This window comes from Plecotus auritus (assembly GCF_963455305.1).
Source record: "Plecotus auritus genome assembly, chromosome: 5".
NCBI lineage: Eukaryota > Metazoa > Chordata > Mammalia > Chiroptera > Vespertilionidae > Plecotus > Plecotus auritus.
The window spans coordinates 64,768,455-64,783,888 of NC_137776.1; the positions used below are offsets into that span (position 1 = coordinate 64,768,455).

Sequence of the window (15,434 nt, forward strand, 5' to 3'; positions counted from 1 at the left end):
AAATGTTAATATTTATGATATGGCTCTGAATACATTTTGTTTTTAATAGGAATTAATTGATATACCATCCTTAATAAAACCCATATGTGAGTTCTTTCAAGTCTCTCTCCATTTCTGCAGGGGCTGGAGAAGAACGGCTGAGGGAGGAGGAAGCCCACCTTTCCTTCCCCGAGAAGGGCCCGTAGGCAAAAGGTTTTGAAAACTTGATCCAGAAAACTTGGCTGTGTTATTATAGGTAACCAGCTGAAAAAATACGACTGCTTGTTTGGATCCAAACTACCCAAATACTTAAAGTCATCCTGGAGGGGCCGTTCACACACACAGGTGGCCTCCTACGAAAGCGGGTAGAGAAGTCTGGTCGTGCAATGCTGGCTGAGGCTCCCAGAGCAAGACCGGGCGAGCCATGGGTCAGACAGCTCCTCTCCACGGAAGGCTCTAGAACTAAGCAGCTTCACACTTCTTACCTCTCCCTGAAAACCACCACCAGTGAAGAAAATCAGGAAGGCAGGGGGAAGGGAAGAGGAGAGACTTACATTGATCACATCAAAATACCATGCAAATCTCTTAAGGGAAGAAACACTAAGCCTGTAAATGCTCTTCCCAAGCAGGTGTCCGCCAGGCATAGCCGCGCTGGGAGATCTGGCAACTTGGCTTAACCACAGCCATGCAGATGCACACGTGCAGAGTGGCGGACATGAAGGACATGAAACACATGTAATACTAAGAACTAAGAAAATGTGGAGGGAAAGAAATGTTCAAAGGGGAAAATAAATGTCCCTCCAAAAGAGATAATTCATTTCACAATCAAGGACACTATCAGGATCCAGCAGAAGAACCGGGTCCTCACAAGGCCTGGGTTTTTAAGCAGCACCGTTTTTCCGTCCATTCTTGCAATATTACAGTATCAGCTGCGTGGATGAACAAATGAATAACCTCTCATCCTCCTGGGTCCGCAGCGAGAAAACCCCCTGAATGGAAAACAAGTCCCAGCCCTGATACCGTGCAAACATCACACTGAGAGGACAGGCTGCCTGAAAGAGCAGGACATGGGGAAAGCTCACCGATTCCCCTGAAAAGGCTCATTGTTGAAGTGAATCTATTAGACCCTGAGTAGCCACAAGGCAGGAATGTGCAGACAAGCATCAGGAAGCCACCAGACGCCCTGTCCACGGGCTTGTGTGGACACATTCGGTAGAAAGTGACTCATATTGAGAAGAAGAAACTTATTCATCTCGGGCCAAATGCACATATTTGAGTTGCACTTCCCTCTAGGTAATGCTTATCACGTAACTCTCCTGTGCCGACAACAACGTGGCCAGGGAATGTGGACTCGGCAGACACTGGGCAGGTGCGCTAAGTCAAGGCCACGATCCCACAGAGTGTGAAGTAACGCTCCTGCCTTCCTGAGAGAACCCCGAGTGGCCTCTGACAGCCCTCTAGCTCATCCCTATACTCCACGCCCTGTCATTCACGGCCACCAAAGCAGACACTTATTCTGCTCTGCACCCCTCCAAACACAGGCCTGTTTTCCTTTTCTGGGAAGTAGTTACATGAGAGAGGTTTTCTTCCAGCTCCTCCACCCTTTCCAAGGCTGCGTTCTTGGTCTCGGCGTCTTCTAGCAGAGCCCCCACGTCAAACACATTGTCCAGGTACGCCTGGATCTGCACCTGCAGCTTGTCGCTCTCCGTGTGTTTCAGCTTCTAAACATCAAATGGCAAGAGAAGGGGGTATTAGCCTATCTGTGAAAAGAGAACATAATTACCCAACAGCCTACGCAGTTTTGTTTGTTCCACATAGTCTTTTCCAAGAGAGGGTCTGATAAATCCTCATCCTTAAGAGAATTTAAGGAGTGACCATACCAGGGGGTACCATCAGCTTGCTTTCTGGGGAAGACATCTCCCAAATATACACTCATTTCCCTAATCCTTCCTGTGGGTATATTCCCCATGCGGGTATATTCCAACCTAAAACCTTTTGATGCAGGTGAAGTCAGGAAAATAGAAAAATTAAAAATAACTTTGAATGGGAACAAGAGTTACGGGTAACATAAAACTTGAGAGGTATCTGTGTAGAAGAGATTGGAGTGGGTGGTAACTGGCCTGGGTAATGATGGTAGTTCTAATTAGAGGTAGGGTTAAGGGACAGTGGGGTGGGCACTGATTGAATATATTGGCCTGGGGGCTTATTTTAACACGAATTGCTAGAGCCCACCCTCCATGATTACTTCCCTACGACACTGCCCAGGGTTTCCCCAAAGCACAGGTCAGGAAGCTCCCTCCCCCCATTCTCTGCATCCCAGGCCAGGCATTCCAGAGGAAGAGATCCAACTCTATGGTGAAGTGAGAGGTCAAGTAAACCAGGACTCTTCCTTAGAAGTAATGTAAGTCAAGGCTTTTCCTGGGGAGCAGATGAGTAGCTGGAATAATATTTGGCACATGGATGGTGTCAATAAACATGTACTGAACAAATCAATGGCTCCTTAACAAGGTTGGTTTTTGTAAACTAGTGAAGCATTTATACATTATATGCTTATCATATTCTTCTTCGAACCACTTCTATTTATCAGGGTCCAGAACAACAGAGCAGGAAGTTAGAGAAATAGAGTGTTTTGAAAAAGTCTTAAAATTTTCCGAGGAATCCTACTCTACATAAATCCCCAGGAAAGCAGACTTTCTTCCCGGTCTGATCCGGCATTCTACCCCTGAGCTTGTTGGAAGAGAGTATGTTCCATTTTGGTTTGGGAGTCAGAACTGAAAAAGATTTCTAAATAAGAGTGGAGTCTAGAAAAGAAACTGGAGAAGTTTAGCAGGATTTTTCTCAGATTTCACAATGAACAACAGGTGCTAACATGTTACTACCTGCCACTATATCCTGGAGCTCTGCGTGGCCATCACAAAACTGAACCCAGAACAGTGTTATGGAGCTCTACACCCAGATTCTGTTCTAATACTGCTACTCTCAGAGCATGTGGGGAAAGACAGACAAACCAAGATCTCAAAATACCTTTCAGTACATTATCCTATCAAAGATATTAGTGGATCTTTAAATGGGAAAACAACTCAAAGCAATTCTTCAGTAGAAACTGATCATGCCTCTCTCTGAGGAGTCTGAGACAACATTAGGCCAGTCTCTCCTGGTCTGATGAGCAAGGCCATAAGATGCAGAGTAACCGATTCTGTAATTCCGCCTTGCAATAAACTGACAATACAGATGTGTGATTCCCTGGCTCCAACCCTAAGGATGATGGGCAGCTGAGCTCCAAGGGCAGGACTTCTATCTTCTTCATAACTAGAAACAGCCTTGAAATTGAGGCCAACCATTCTTGCCCAACCACTAGTGATCTTCCAAGTTCAAATGGACCATTCTTATCTAGAATGGAAAACCTAACTGCCAACGAGTCCAAGGAAAGGGTACATTCTGTGCACACAGAGCTACACAAGTCCATTTACAATTTTCACATCAATTTTCTGAAGGGCTTCAGGGAACTGGCTGAGCATTTCTGCAAGGGAGCATGAGAAAGAGAAACTTTAGACCCTCTTGTCCCAAGAACTAAAAGTAGAACTTCTAAAGCCACAAACATTTTCAGCAGAATTTAACAACTATACAAGGAAGTCTCTAGTGTTCATTTCTCTCTCTCTTTTTTTTTTGTATGCTCTAAGGAATTATTCATCACTCTACAGCAGTCTGGGTTTGACCTTCCCTGCACAATCAGGTTCCCCAGAGTAACCAAGAATGTGAATTGCCCAACAGCCCACCCGAATGAGGGGTGCAGTGAAACTTTGGACCCAGACAGAGCTCCAAAGCAGAGGAGAGCTGCAGCAAGGCTATGAGAGAGGTTCTCTGCCTCTGGTACTAAAAGACTGCTGGCAGGAGACAGCGGAGGGCCCAGGAGGCCTGCAGGAACCCAGTTGCTCTGGCAGACTGCATCCCTCAGGTGGCTTCCTTCTACCTAGCAGTACAGTAAGTGGACGGCACAGAGCTACAAGTGTTCTTAGCCACTGTGGAAGTGTATCTTTGAGGGTAGGCAATAAACCAGGTCTTCTATTAGAGCCAAAGCTTTCAACTCTACTTACATCCAAGTATTCGTCCAGGCCTAACTTGGTAAATTCATACTGGAGGTGCACTCTGAAATTCATATCTTCTACTGAATGGACTACAATATTAATAAACTGCATAGAGGCCACCTGAAATGGAATCGCCAACAGGTTAGATAGGTTCCAAGCTTGTTTTCTCATTTTAATCATAAAATATGCTTTCAATTGCACACATCAAAGCTCACTTACCAATTTTTCTTTTTGTTCATTTTATTGGGTCTTTAAAAATATTTTATATTTCTAAAAAATTCAAAAGTCATATAGGTAGCATAAGTACATACCACTTCACATCCACTAGGATGGTTATAATCACAAAGAAAGATAATAACAAGTGTTGACAAGGATGTGGAAAAGGTAAAACCCTTATCCACTGCTGGGGGTGGGGGTGTAAAATAGTGTAGCCGCTGTGAAAAGTGTGATATTGCCTAAAACTGTTAAACACAGAGCTTCCATGTGACCCAGCAATCTCATTCTTAGGTAAATATACCCAAGAGAAAAGGAAATACACATCCACGTAAAAACTTGTACACAAATGTTCATAGTAATCAAAATGTGTGTATGTGAAACAATGTCCATCAACTGATGGATTAAAAAAATGTGGTATGTCCATACAACGGGATATTATGCAAAAATAAAAAGGAATGATGTACTGAAATGTGCTACAACATGGGTGAACTTGAACTCATTATAAGTGAAAAAAGTCACAAAAGATGACATGCATTATAATTCCATTCATATGAAGTATCCAGAATAGGCAACTCTACAGAGACAGGAAGTAGGTTAGTAGCTGCTTAGGACTGGGCGTGGGGAAAATGGGTAGTGACTGCGGATGGGTGTGAGGATTCTTTTGGGGGCAACAAAATTTTCTAAATTAGGCTGCAGTGATGGCTGCACAGCCCCACAAATACACTAAAAATGTGTTGACTTGTACAGTTTAGATGGGTAAATTGGATAGTATGTTAATTATATCTCAGTAAAGGCATTATTAAAAAGTCTTATAGGTATACAGAATAAACTATGAACATTATTACAGCTATATTGTAGAAAATATGAAAATTATTACAAAGAAAAGCATTCAAATCTCCTATAATCACAGGTGATTTGATTATTATCACTTCTGAAACCTCACTGTAGGCCCCATCATCCCAACAGGATCATCACAGGATCCCTGACCCATCTTTCCACTTTGAACAATGAACCGGGTTGCATTCCATAGAAGCCTTGAATTCACTGCTTTCTACCCACAACTGCATCAGTGGCCCTGAGACCAGCCACAGAGAAAAACCAGTCCTCAGTTTGGTAAAAGCAGCACAGAATTCAACAGATCTATTTTGCTTTTAATAGTGACAGTCAGTTTATTTATGGTGGAAATATCCCACTAATGCTTTCCCTCCATAATTAAACAGAGCCTCCTGCAAGGAGGTAAGATGATTATGGGAGCCAGATCCACATTTTCTCCAAAAACCACCTCACTCTTCCTCTCTCCCCAAAACCTCATTTTCTTTCTCTTTTCAAAATTATTTTTTTGTTGCATTAGATTCTTCTTGGAGTATTTAATTCATTGGATATCCGCTCTAGGTGACCAGGAGACACTATGGCAGTTAATTAAAAAGTGATTTCAGGTGCTGTGGATAAATGAGCTAAAGAAGATTTGGTCAGTTTTTTTGTTTTGTTTTGGGAGGTTATGCCCCTTAAATGCAGTTTATGAAAAGCCTCATTTTCTGGAGGAAAAATATTTGGCATCTTTCCACTTCTCTTCTGAAAGCAGGTCTAAATGATCTGTTGAGTTTTACGACATGCCTGAGAGGTAACCACTTGCTAGGTGATGCATGCATCGAACACATAGGATCCATATACCAGCACCCTCTATATAAGGTTCCTCAATGCATGTGCATGTGAATAAATGTGCTCGTAGGAAACATGCTCTCCTTTGTCAACAGTGCAGGTGTTTTAAAGGACTTATAGTAATTTTAGCAGAAACTCAAATGGCAGAGAGATCCTGTATGTATGACAAATGAGCGAGGTGGGCCACCTGTAACAGAACAGGGAATGGTGTGGAGAACTGGAACAGAAAACCTCTATAAAAGATTCCATCTTTCTCACTGATTTTGGAAGGGGCTGAGGGCCATGATGTATATTAAATTTAAGGACCCAGAAAAAATTTTTACACAAAAGGGTTAGAAATCTGTAAAGCTATGTTTCATATTTTACAGTCACTGAAGCAATTCCAAGGAAAACCCTGCCTGGCATCCGAGCACATGCTCAGAAGACTCGCCAGTGTCGGACCTGACTGGGATGTCTGCTCTGGGCTGGCGGTGACCTGGGAGATGACCCAGGTGAGGACCTCCAGGGTTCAGAAGCTCCCTGCATCTCCTGGATTAGGTCAAAGAAGGCCTGCCAATCTGGGTGCCCTCGAGAGGAACCTGACTCAGGAAATTCTCTACAGTGGAGTCCACCTTCAGCCCAGGATTGAGCCTTAGGCATATGGATTCAGAAGTGCTCAAACTCCTTTCACTCTTAGTTTTGGAAGATGACAGCCTGCTGAGCCCCATGCTGTTGCACGTGATTTACCCGTAAGTAGATCTGCAGAGTAGGTATGCCCTCACAGAATTACCAAAGCAGGAAAGAGATCAAGAGGAGGGGAGGGTAGGGAGAATCACTGCTGTACATTAATGTAGGGGATATATACAGTCAATTCCACAAACCAAAGCACTTTAGTCTTGGGAATATTGTCTAGAGAAGGGCACTGGCTCAGGTGTGCAGAAGGCAAAATGGTCCGATTCTTGCTTCTGCCCTAAGGATTCCCATGCGGCACCATTGATAGTAACATTAGCAGCTGCAGCATATGCACCGTGCACGTTAACTTCCTTTTCCCAAGTGCATGCTTCACGCTTTATCTGCTGTAAATAACCAGTACTTTTGGCTTGTACTATAGAGTGTACAGAAGGAATAAAACTGGAAATAAATGCCATCAAGGGAAAATACAGATTAAGAGGGACAGTCTAGATTGGATCTGTAGCATATTATGCTCAATTTCCTGTCCTTTGTAACATACTCATACATATGGATGTATACTACATATAAATATCAATGGATTTAGGGATAAGTGCTGAAATTGAGTTTGTTTTCTTGAATGTAGTACAAAAATAGCTCACCATAAAATCGATGTTATTGTCTTCATTCCTGAAATGTTCCATCAACTTCTCAAAGCGCTGTTTTTCTCCACAAACCTGAAAACACACATTTTCATCATGCATGTGAAATTCCAAACATAAGCATCCCAAAATTAGATGCAGAAATTTTAGCATTAATAATCATTTCCAGAATATCTATTTTTTTCCTCTCTCACACTCTATTTACTTTTCTTCCACAATAGCTAACTCAAGTTAACTCACAAATAGCAACCTGAGCCCGGACCCGCGCTGATCCTGGGTCTCCTTTGCAAGTTCTCCTGATACTCTGAAGTCCATATCAAATGTGTTCTTTCCTGGGTTATCTTTGCATGACCCACCAACTTTTTTAACCTGCATTCAGGATACCAGAATGTTGTTTACCGTAATTTTAAAAAATCACCAGGGTTCTCCTTTTTACAGAAATACCAGGACCACACATGCTAAGAGATCTTAAAAATTTTGTTATTTAGAGAGGAAAAAATGGCGGTGGAATGCAGACGTGTCCTGAGCCTTGTCCCGGAGCAGATAGAAAGAACAGCTGAGAGTCGCACGGGGAGTGTTTGTTGGAGAGTAGAGGGACAGCTATACTCCAGGAGAAGGTGGGAGACTGCTGGACGGGGCTCCCCTGACCGGGCAGCCCCCACTGCAGCTGGGTTCCCTCCTGGAGTGACCCACTCAGACGTGGAGACCGCGCCATCTTGAAGGGGAAAGTGGATGTTATCGGAAGCCTGAAAATCTACGACTGCGGCACCCACCAAACAGCTGCAAACCCCAGAGCACCAGTCTCCAATTGGCGCAAACACGTGGATTCAGAGGAGCTCTACACTCCACCACGGAAAGGTCAGATTTCACCTGGGATAAGGTGAGGTCTCTGGTCCCAGCAGGAGAGAGAAACACACACACTGCGGGAGCTGGAGGACCGGGGGAAGTCTACGCCTAGAAAAACCTGTTGCTGTTGGGGCTGGCGTGATCCGTGAATGTGGAAGGGGGTCCTCAGAGCTGCTAACAGAAAGGAACTCTAAAAAATCAACCCATTTTGATCTGACACAAAAGGACAGCCTAAAAATTTTAAAACTGTGCCAGCTGCTTAGACCCAAGGGGGGGAGAAAGACTGCACAGAATTGCGCACAACCCCGGAGTTCGCACACTTACGCTGGCTCTTTTTTTGTTTGTTTGTTTGTTTTTGTTTTTTCTTCTTCCTTTAAATCCTTGCTTCTGAGTACTAACCCCAATACATAGGGTCATCCAATTGGGAACACCCTAAGGGACTGCAGGGGAAAGTTGTTTTTCTGGAACCTGGGGATCAGAGCGGGGAATAACCATCAGAGAACTAGCTCTGGGGCAACCCACTCCCACAAACCGTTATTGAGTGCCACAGGGAAAGCAGGATCTAAGCACTGGCTAGAGAGGACCTATAGACCCGGAGGTCAATCCAGAAACACTGCCACCCAGGGGCTGAATCACAAATTGACTCTTGTGTAAACACAAATAAAGGAATACAAGAAATTAAGACACACTGCCTGCTTAAAAATCAGGACTGGCTTACAACACTGAGGAGCAGTGGAACACAGGGAACTGCAATACTGTCCTGACTAGGAAACAGGCGTGCCAAATAGAACAGTAGAGGAAGTGAATGACCTTCACTACTGCACATTTTTATTTTTTTTCATCTTTTACTTAAGAAACTATTTTTTTTTCTTTTTTCCTCACTTGATTTTACCTTAATTATTACATTTTTATTTTCAATCATTATTATTACTACTACTATTTTACCTTTTTTTTTTTTAAAAAAAGTGTCATTTTATTTTCTCTTTATTTTACTTTGGGATTAGTGTTCTACATTCTATTTTCATCTTCCCTTTAGCATCATTTTACTCTATCTCAATTTTACCTTTATGCAATCACTCTCTTCCTAACTTTTCCCCTTTTGTTACCCTGTTACTCTTACCCTTTTCCTGCTTTAGATTTTCCCTATTCTTTCTTTTTACCCCCTGCTAAAATTTCACCCTACTTATATATCTAATTTCCAATCCCCTGCTCCAAGTCCATACACACCTCTCTCTTCTCTGTCTTCAATATCCAAAAATAGTTTTTCTCTCTGTCCTTTTGTTGTTTGCTTGATTGTTGATTATATCGATTTTTTATGCTTATTTGTGAGATTGTTTCACTTATTCTTATTTTTGTTTGGTTTGTTTTTGTTTGCTTTTTGCTTCTGTTTTCCCTTGCCTCGCTTGATATTAGTTGTTGTTTGTAGTTTGTATTCATCTCCAGGTACTTGTTGCTGGCATTTGTTGGGATTAGTGGCTGTTCTATTGCAGTTTTCTCCCCATATATATAGTTTGTTCCCCTCTTCTTTCATATTCTCTTTCTTTTCTCTCTTCTTTTTTTTCTTTTCCCAATTTCATTTTTGCACTCCTTTCTTTTTTTTTTCTCTCTCTCTTCTTCTTTCTCTCCTATCCTCTAATTTGCCTTTCTCTGGTGGTCACCTTTATTTGGGGTTATTAATATCAGGAATACTTTTCTGTTCAGTGCCTTGTGCGTTGTACCTGGTTGTAATGTATTTTGTGCCTTTAAATCAATGCAGGAGAGAGAGAACTACATAACCAGACACCCAGAGAAGAGAGACCATGGGGAGATAAAGAAACAGCCCGCATATGAAAGAAAAGCAGGCATCACCAGAAAAGGAAATAAATGAAATGGAGGCAAGCAACCTGCCAGAGAAAGAAATCAGAGAAATGGTCATAAGGTGGCTGAAAAGAATGGAAGACAAATTCGACAATATGTGTAAGAACCAAGAAGAAATGAAGAAGAACCAAGAAGAAATGAAAAATGACATCGCTGCTGTAAAAAACTCAATAGAAAGCATGAAGAGTAGACTAGAAGAAGCAGAGGACTGCATCAGTGAGCTAGAAGACAAGGTAGGAGAAAATACCCAAGTAGAGCAGCTTCTAGAAAAAAAAATTAAAAAGCAGGAGGAGAGCCTAAGAGAACTTTGGGACAACATGAAACAAAACAACATCCGCATAATAGGGGTTCCAGAATGAGAGGAAACTGAGCAAGGAATAGAAAACCTGTTTGAAGAAATAATGACAGAAAACTTCCCTGATATAGGGAAGAAAAAACCCACATAAATCCAAGAAGCTCACAGAGTCCCAAGCAAAATGAACCCCAAAAGACTGACATCAAGGCACATTATAATTAAATTGGCAAACACCAATGACAAAGTAAGAATACTGAAAGTGGCCAGAGAGAGAGAGAAAAAGTTACCTACAAAGGAACTCCCATCAGACTAGTGACTGATTTCTCAATAGAAACTCATTAGGACAGAAGAGAATGGAATGAAATATACAAAGTCATGCAAAGGAAGGGTCTGAATCCAAGAATACTGTACCCCGCAAGGCTATCAATCAAAATTGAAGGTGAAATCAGGAGCTTCACAGACAAAAAAGGACTAAGGGAATTTATTACCACCAAACCAGCAATGCAAGAAATGCTAAAGGGTCTGCTGTAAAAAAAAGAAATAGGAAGCGAAGAAGGAACACAGGGGTGAAGAAAATGGCAACAAATAAGCACCTATCAATAATAACTTTAAATGTAAATGGATTAAATGCACCAATCAAAAGACATAGGGTAATGGATTGGATAAGAAAACACGGCCCATATATCTGCTGTCTACAAGAAACCCACCTCAGAAAAAAAGACGCACACAGACTGAGGGTGAAGGGATGGAAAGAGGTTTTTCAGGCGAATGGAAATGAAAAAAAAAGCTGGGGTAGCAATACTTATATCTGACAAATTAGATCTCAAAGTGAAGGACATAACAAGAGATAAGGAAGGCCACTTCATAATACTAAAGGGAGCAATCAAACAAGAAGAAATAACTCTGGTAAACATATACACAACCAATACAGGAGCAACCAAATACATAAAAAAACACCTGGAGGATATCAAGGGAGAGATTGACAGCAATACAATCATAGTAGGAGACTTTAATACCTCACTATCACCATTGGACAAATCCTCTAAACAAAAAATCAGCAAAGAAACATCAATCCTAAATGACTTACTAGACCAGATGGAATTAATTGACATCTTCAGAACATTTCACCCCAAAGCCACAGAATATACATTCTTCTCAAGTGCACATGGGTCATTTTCAAAGATAGACCATATGTTGGGTCATAGGCAAAGACTCTTCAAATTCAAGAAGATAAAAATCATATCAAGCATCTTCTCAGATCACAGTGGCATAAAATTGGAAATCAACTATAATAAAAACAATCCAAAAAAAATCAAACACATGGAGACTAAACAGGATGCTATTAAACAATGACTGGGTTACCAGAGAGATCAAAGAAGAAATAAAAAACATCATGGCAACAAATGACAATGAAAACACAACAATCCAAAATCTATGGGACACAGCGAAAGCAGACTTGAGAGGGAAGTTCATAGCTCTACAAGCATACTGCAAAAAACAAGAAACAATGGTAATAAATTACCTAACCCTACAACTCAAAGAGTTAGAAAAAGAGCAACAAGAAAAGCCCAGTGTAAGCAGAAGGAAGGAAATAATAAAGATCAGAGCGGAGATAAACGACATTGAGACAAAAAAAAACCACAAAAACAATACAAAAGAACAACAAAACCAGGAGCTGGTTCTTTGAAAGGATAAACAAGATTGATGAACCTCTAGACAGGCTCACCAAGAAGCAAAGAGAGAGGACCCAAATAAACAAAATCAGAAATGAAAGAGGAGAAATAACAACAGACCCCACCAAAATACAAAGGATTGTTAAAAAATACTACAAACAACTCTATTCCTACAAACTGGACAACCTGAAGGAAATGGACATATTCCTAGAAAAATATAACCTCCCAAAACTCAAATCAGGAAGAATCTAAACATCTCAATAGGCCGATAACTATGGAAGAAATTGAAGCAGTCATCAAAAAGCTTCTGGCAAACAAAAGCCTGGGGCCAGACGGCTTCACAGAGGAGTTTTACCAAACATTCAAGGAAGAACTAAAACCTATCCTCCTCAGACTATTCCAAAAAATTCAAGAGGAAGGAACGCTTCCAAGCTCATTCTATGAAGCCAGTATCAATCTAATAGCAAAACCAGATAAAGTCAACACAATGAAAGAGAAGTACAGGCCAATATCCCTCATGAATGTACATGCCAAAATCCTCAACAAAATCCTAGCAAATCGGATCCAGCAGTATCTCAGAAAGATCATACACCATGACCAAGTAGGATTTATCCCAGGAATGCAAGGATGGTACACTATCTACAAATCAATAAACGTGATACATCACATAAACAAATTGAGAGATAAAAATCACATAGTCATATCAATTGATGCAGAAAAAGCATTTGACAAAATCCAACACCCTTTCTTGATAAAAACTCTCAACAAGGTGGGAATAGAAGGATCATATCTCAACATAATAAAAGCTATATATGGTAAACCCACAGCTAACATCATACTCAATGGGCAAAAACTAAAACCATTTCGCCTAAGAACAGGAACAAGACAGGGATGCCCACTCTCACCACTCCTGTTCAACATAGTACTGGAAGTATTAGCCATTGCAATTAGACAAGAAGAAGAAATAAAAGACATCCAAATTGGAAAAGAAGAAGTGAAGCTGTCCTTATTTGCAGATGACCTGATAGTGTACATAAAAAACCCAAAAGACTATAGACTCAATAGTCCATCAAAAAACTAATAGACTTAATAAATCAATTCGACAATGTAGCAGGATACAAAATTAATGCCAAGAAATCTATGGCATTTCTATACACCAATAGTGAACTTATAGAAAGAGAGACTAAAAAAGCAATCCCATTTACCATCACACCAAAGAAATTAAGATACCTAGGAATAAACTTAACTAAGGAGGTAAAAGACCTATATGCGGAAAACTACAGGACACTGAAAAAAAAGATAGAGGAAGACATAAACAGATGGAAGAACATACCATGTTCATGGATTGGTAGAATCAACATCATTAAAATGTCCATACTACCCAAAGCAATCTATAGATTCAATGCACTCCCCATTAAAATACCAATGGCATATTTCACAGACCTAGAAAGAACTCTCCAAAAATTCATCTGGAATAAAAAAAGACCCCGAATAGCCACAGCAATCCTGAGAAAGAAGAACAAAGAAGGTGGGATCTGAATACCAGATTTCAAGCTGTATTACAAAGCCACTATTCTCAAAACAGCCTGGTACTGGCACAAGAACAGACATATAGACCAATGGAATAGAATAGAGAATCCAGATATTGACCCAAACCACTATGATCAATTAATATTTGACAAAGGAGGCATGAACATACAATGGAGTCAAGACAGTCTCTTCAATAAATGGTTTTGGGAAAATTGGACAGACACATGCAAAAAAATGAAACTAGACCACCAACTTACACCATACACAAAAATTAACTCAAAATGGATACAGGTCTTAAACATAAGATGGGAAACCATAAAAATACTAGATGAATCCACAGTCAGAGAAATCTCATACATATGGCGAAGCAATTTCTTCACGGATACCGCTACTAGAGCAATGGAAAGTAAAGAGAAAATAAACAAATGGGACTACATCAAAATAAAAAGCTTTTGCACAGCAAAAGAAACCATCAAGAAAACAACAAGAAAGCCCACTGTATGGGGAGAACATATTTGCAAATGTTATCACTGATAAAGGTTTAATCTTCAACATCTATAGGGAACTTATACAACTTAATAAAAGGAAGATAAATGATCCAATAAAAAAATGGGCAATGGACCTAAATAGAATCTTTTCGAAGGAAGGCCAAGAGACATATGAAAACATGCTCAAAGTCACTAATTATCCGAGAGATGCAAATCAAAATGACAATTCGGTACCATCTCACACCTGTCAGAATGGCAACCATCAACAAATCAACAAATGACAAGTGCTGGCGAGGATGCGGAGAAAAAGGAACCCTCGTGCACTGCTGGTGGGAATGCAGACTGGTGCAGCCACTGTGGAGAACAGTATGGAGTTTCCTCAAAAACCTAAAAATGGAGCTCCCATTTGTCCCGGTAATCCCACTTCTAGGAATATATTCCAAGAAACTAGAAACACCAATCAGAAAGGATATATGCACCCCTATGTTCATAGCAGCACAATTCACCATAGCTAAGATTTGGAAACAGCCTAAATGCCCATCAGCAGATGAGTGGATTAGAAAACTATAGTACATCTACACAATGGAATACTAAGCTGCTATAAAAAAGAAGGAATGCTTACCATTTGCAGCAGCATGGATGGACCTGGAGAGCATTATGTTAAGTGAAATAAACCAGGCAATGAAAGAAAAATACCACATGATCTCACTCATTTATGGAAAATAAAGAACATTATAACCTGATGAATAAAAAGATAGATACAGAGGCAGTAAAGCACCGAACAGACTGACAACTTACAGGGGGAAGGCTGGGGAGTGTAGGGGAGGGAGGGAAATAGATCAACCAAAGGACTTGTATACATGCATATAAGCACACCAATGGAAACAAAATACTGGGGGGGGGGGGGGGCGGGATGAGGGCATGCGACAGGGGGTAGGGGAAGCTGGGGGAAGGTCAATGGGGGAAAAAAAGGAGATATATGTACTAATATATGTAATATTTTAAACAATAAAAAAATTTTAAAAACAACAACAAAAAATTTTGTATTTAAATTCCTTGAAAAACAAATTCAAATTTTTGACATCATGTCTAAGCTAATTAAGTAATTTTAGGACATAAGCTACAATACTGAGAGGCCGCTGTTTCAATTCGTGGTCAAGGCACAGATTCAATCCCCAGGAGGCACTGATCGGTGTTTCTCTCACCCATATTTCTCTCATCCATGTTTCTCTCTCTCTCCCTCTCCCTTCCTATCTCTCTAAAATCAATAAAAACACATTTTAAAAAGAGATTATTGAAAAAAAAAAAAAAGTCCTCATGGTTGTTGGACCAGCATTTCAGAAACAGTAGCTTATACAATATTAGACCAGCTCAGCAATTTTCAACAGGCGTGCTGCAGAATTTTTAAAACATGCAATACCTAACTATTTAATCAGAGGCACTGACCTTGTTTCCCTTAAGTTGTCAAATAAAAATAAAAATGGCAATAGCTAACA

The 15,434-nt window shown here is 40.7% G+C and overlaps 1 protein-coding gene across 7 annotated transcripts in view; it reads right to left on the reverse strand.

Moving 5' to 3' along the window:
• FMNL2 (formin like 2) overlaps nucleotides 1-15,434 on the reverse strand; it is a 323,525-nt gene that overhangs the window by 28,722 nt on the left and 279,369 nt on the right. For all 7 annotated transcript variants that reach the window (XM_080670222.1, XM_080670219.1, XM_080670221.1 and 4 more), the window contains exons 10-12: nucleotides 7,250-7,324; nucleotides 4,074-4,184; nucleotides 1,551-1,700 (exon numbers count right to left, since the gene is read on the reverse strand). In XM_080670222.1, the coding sequence (XP_080526348.1) occupies nucleotides 1,551-1,700; nucleotides 4,074-4,184; nucleotides 7,250-7,324 (336 nt within the window). The remainder of the gene's footprint in view (nucleotides 1-1,550; nucleotides 1,701-4,073; nucleotides 4,185-7,249; nucleotides 7,325-15,434) is intronic.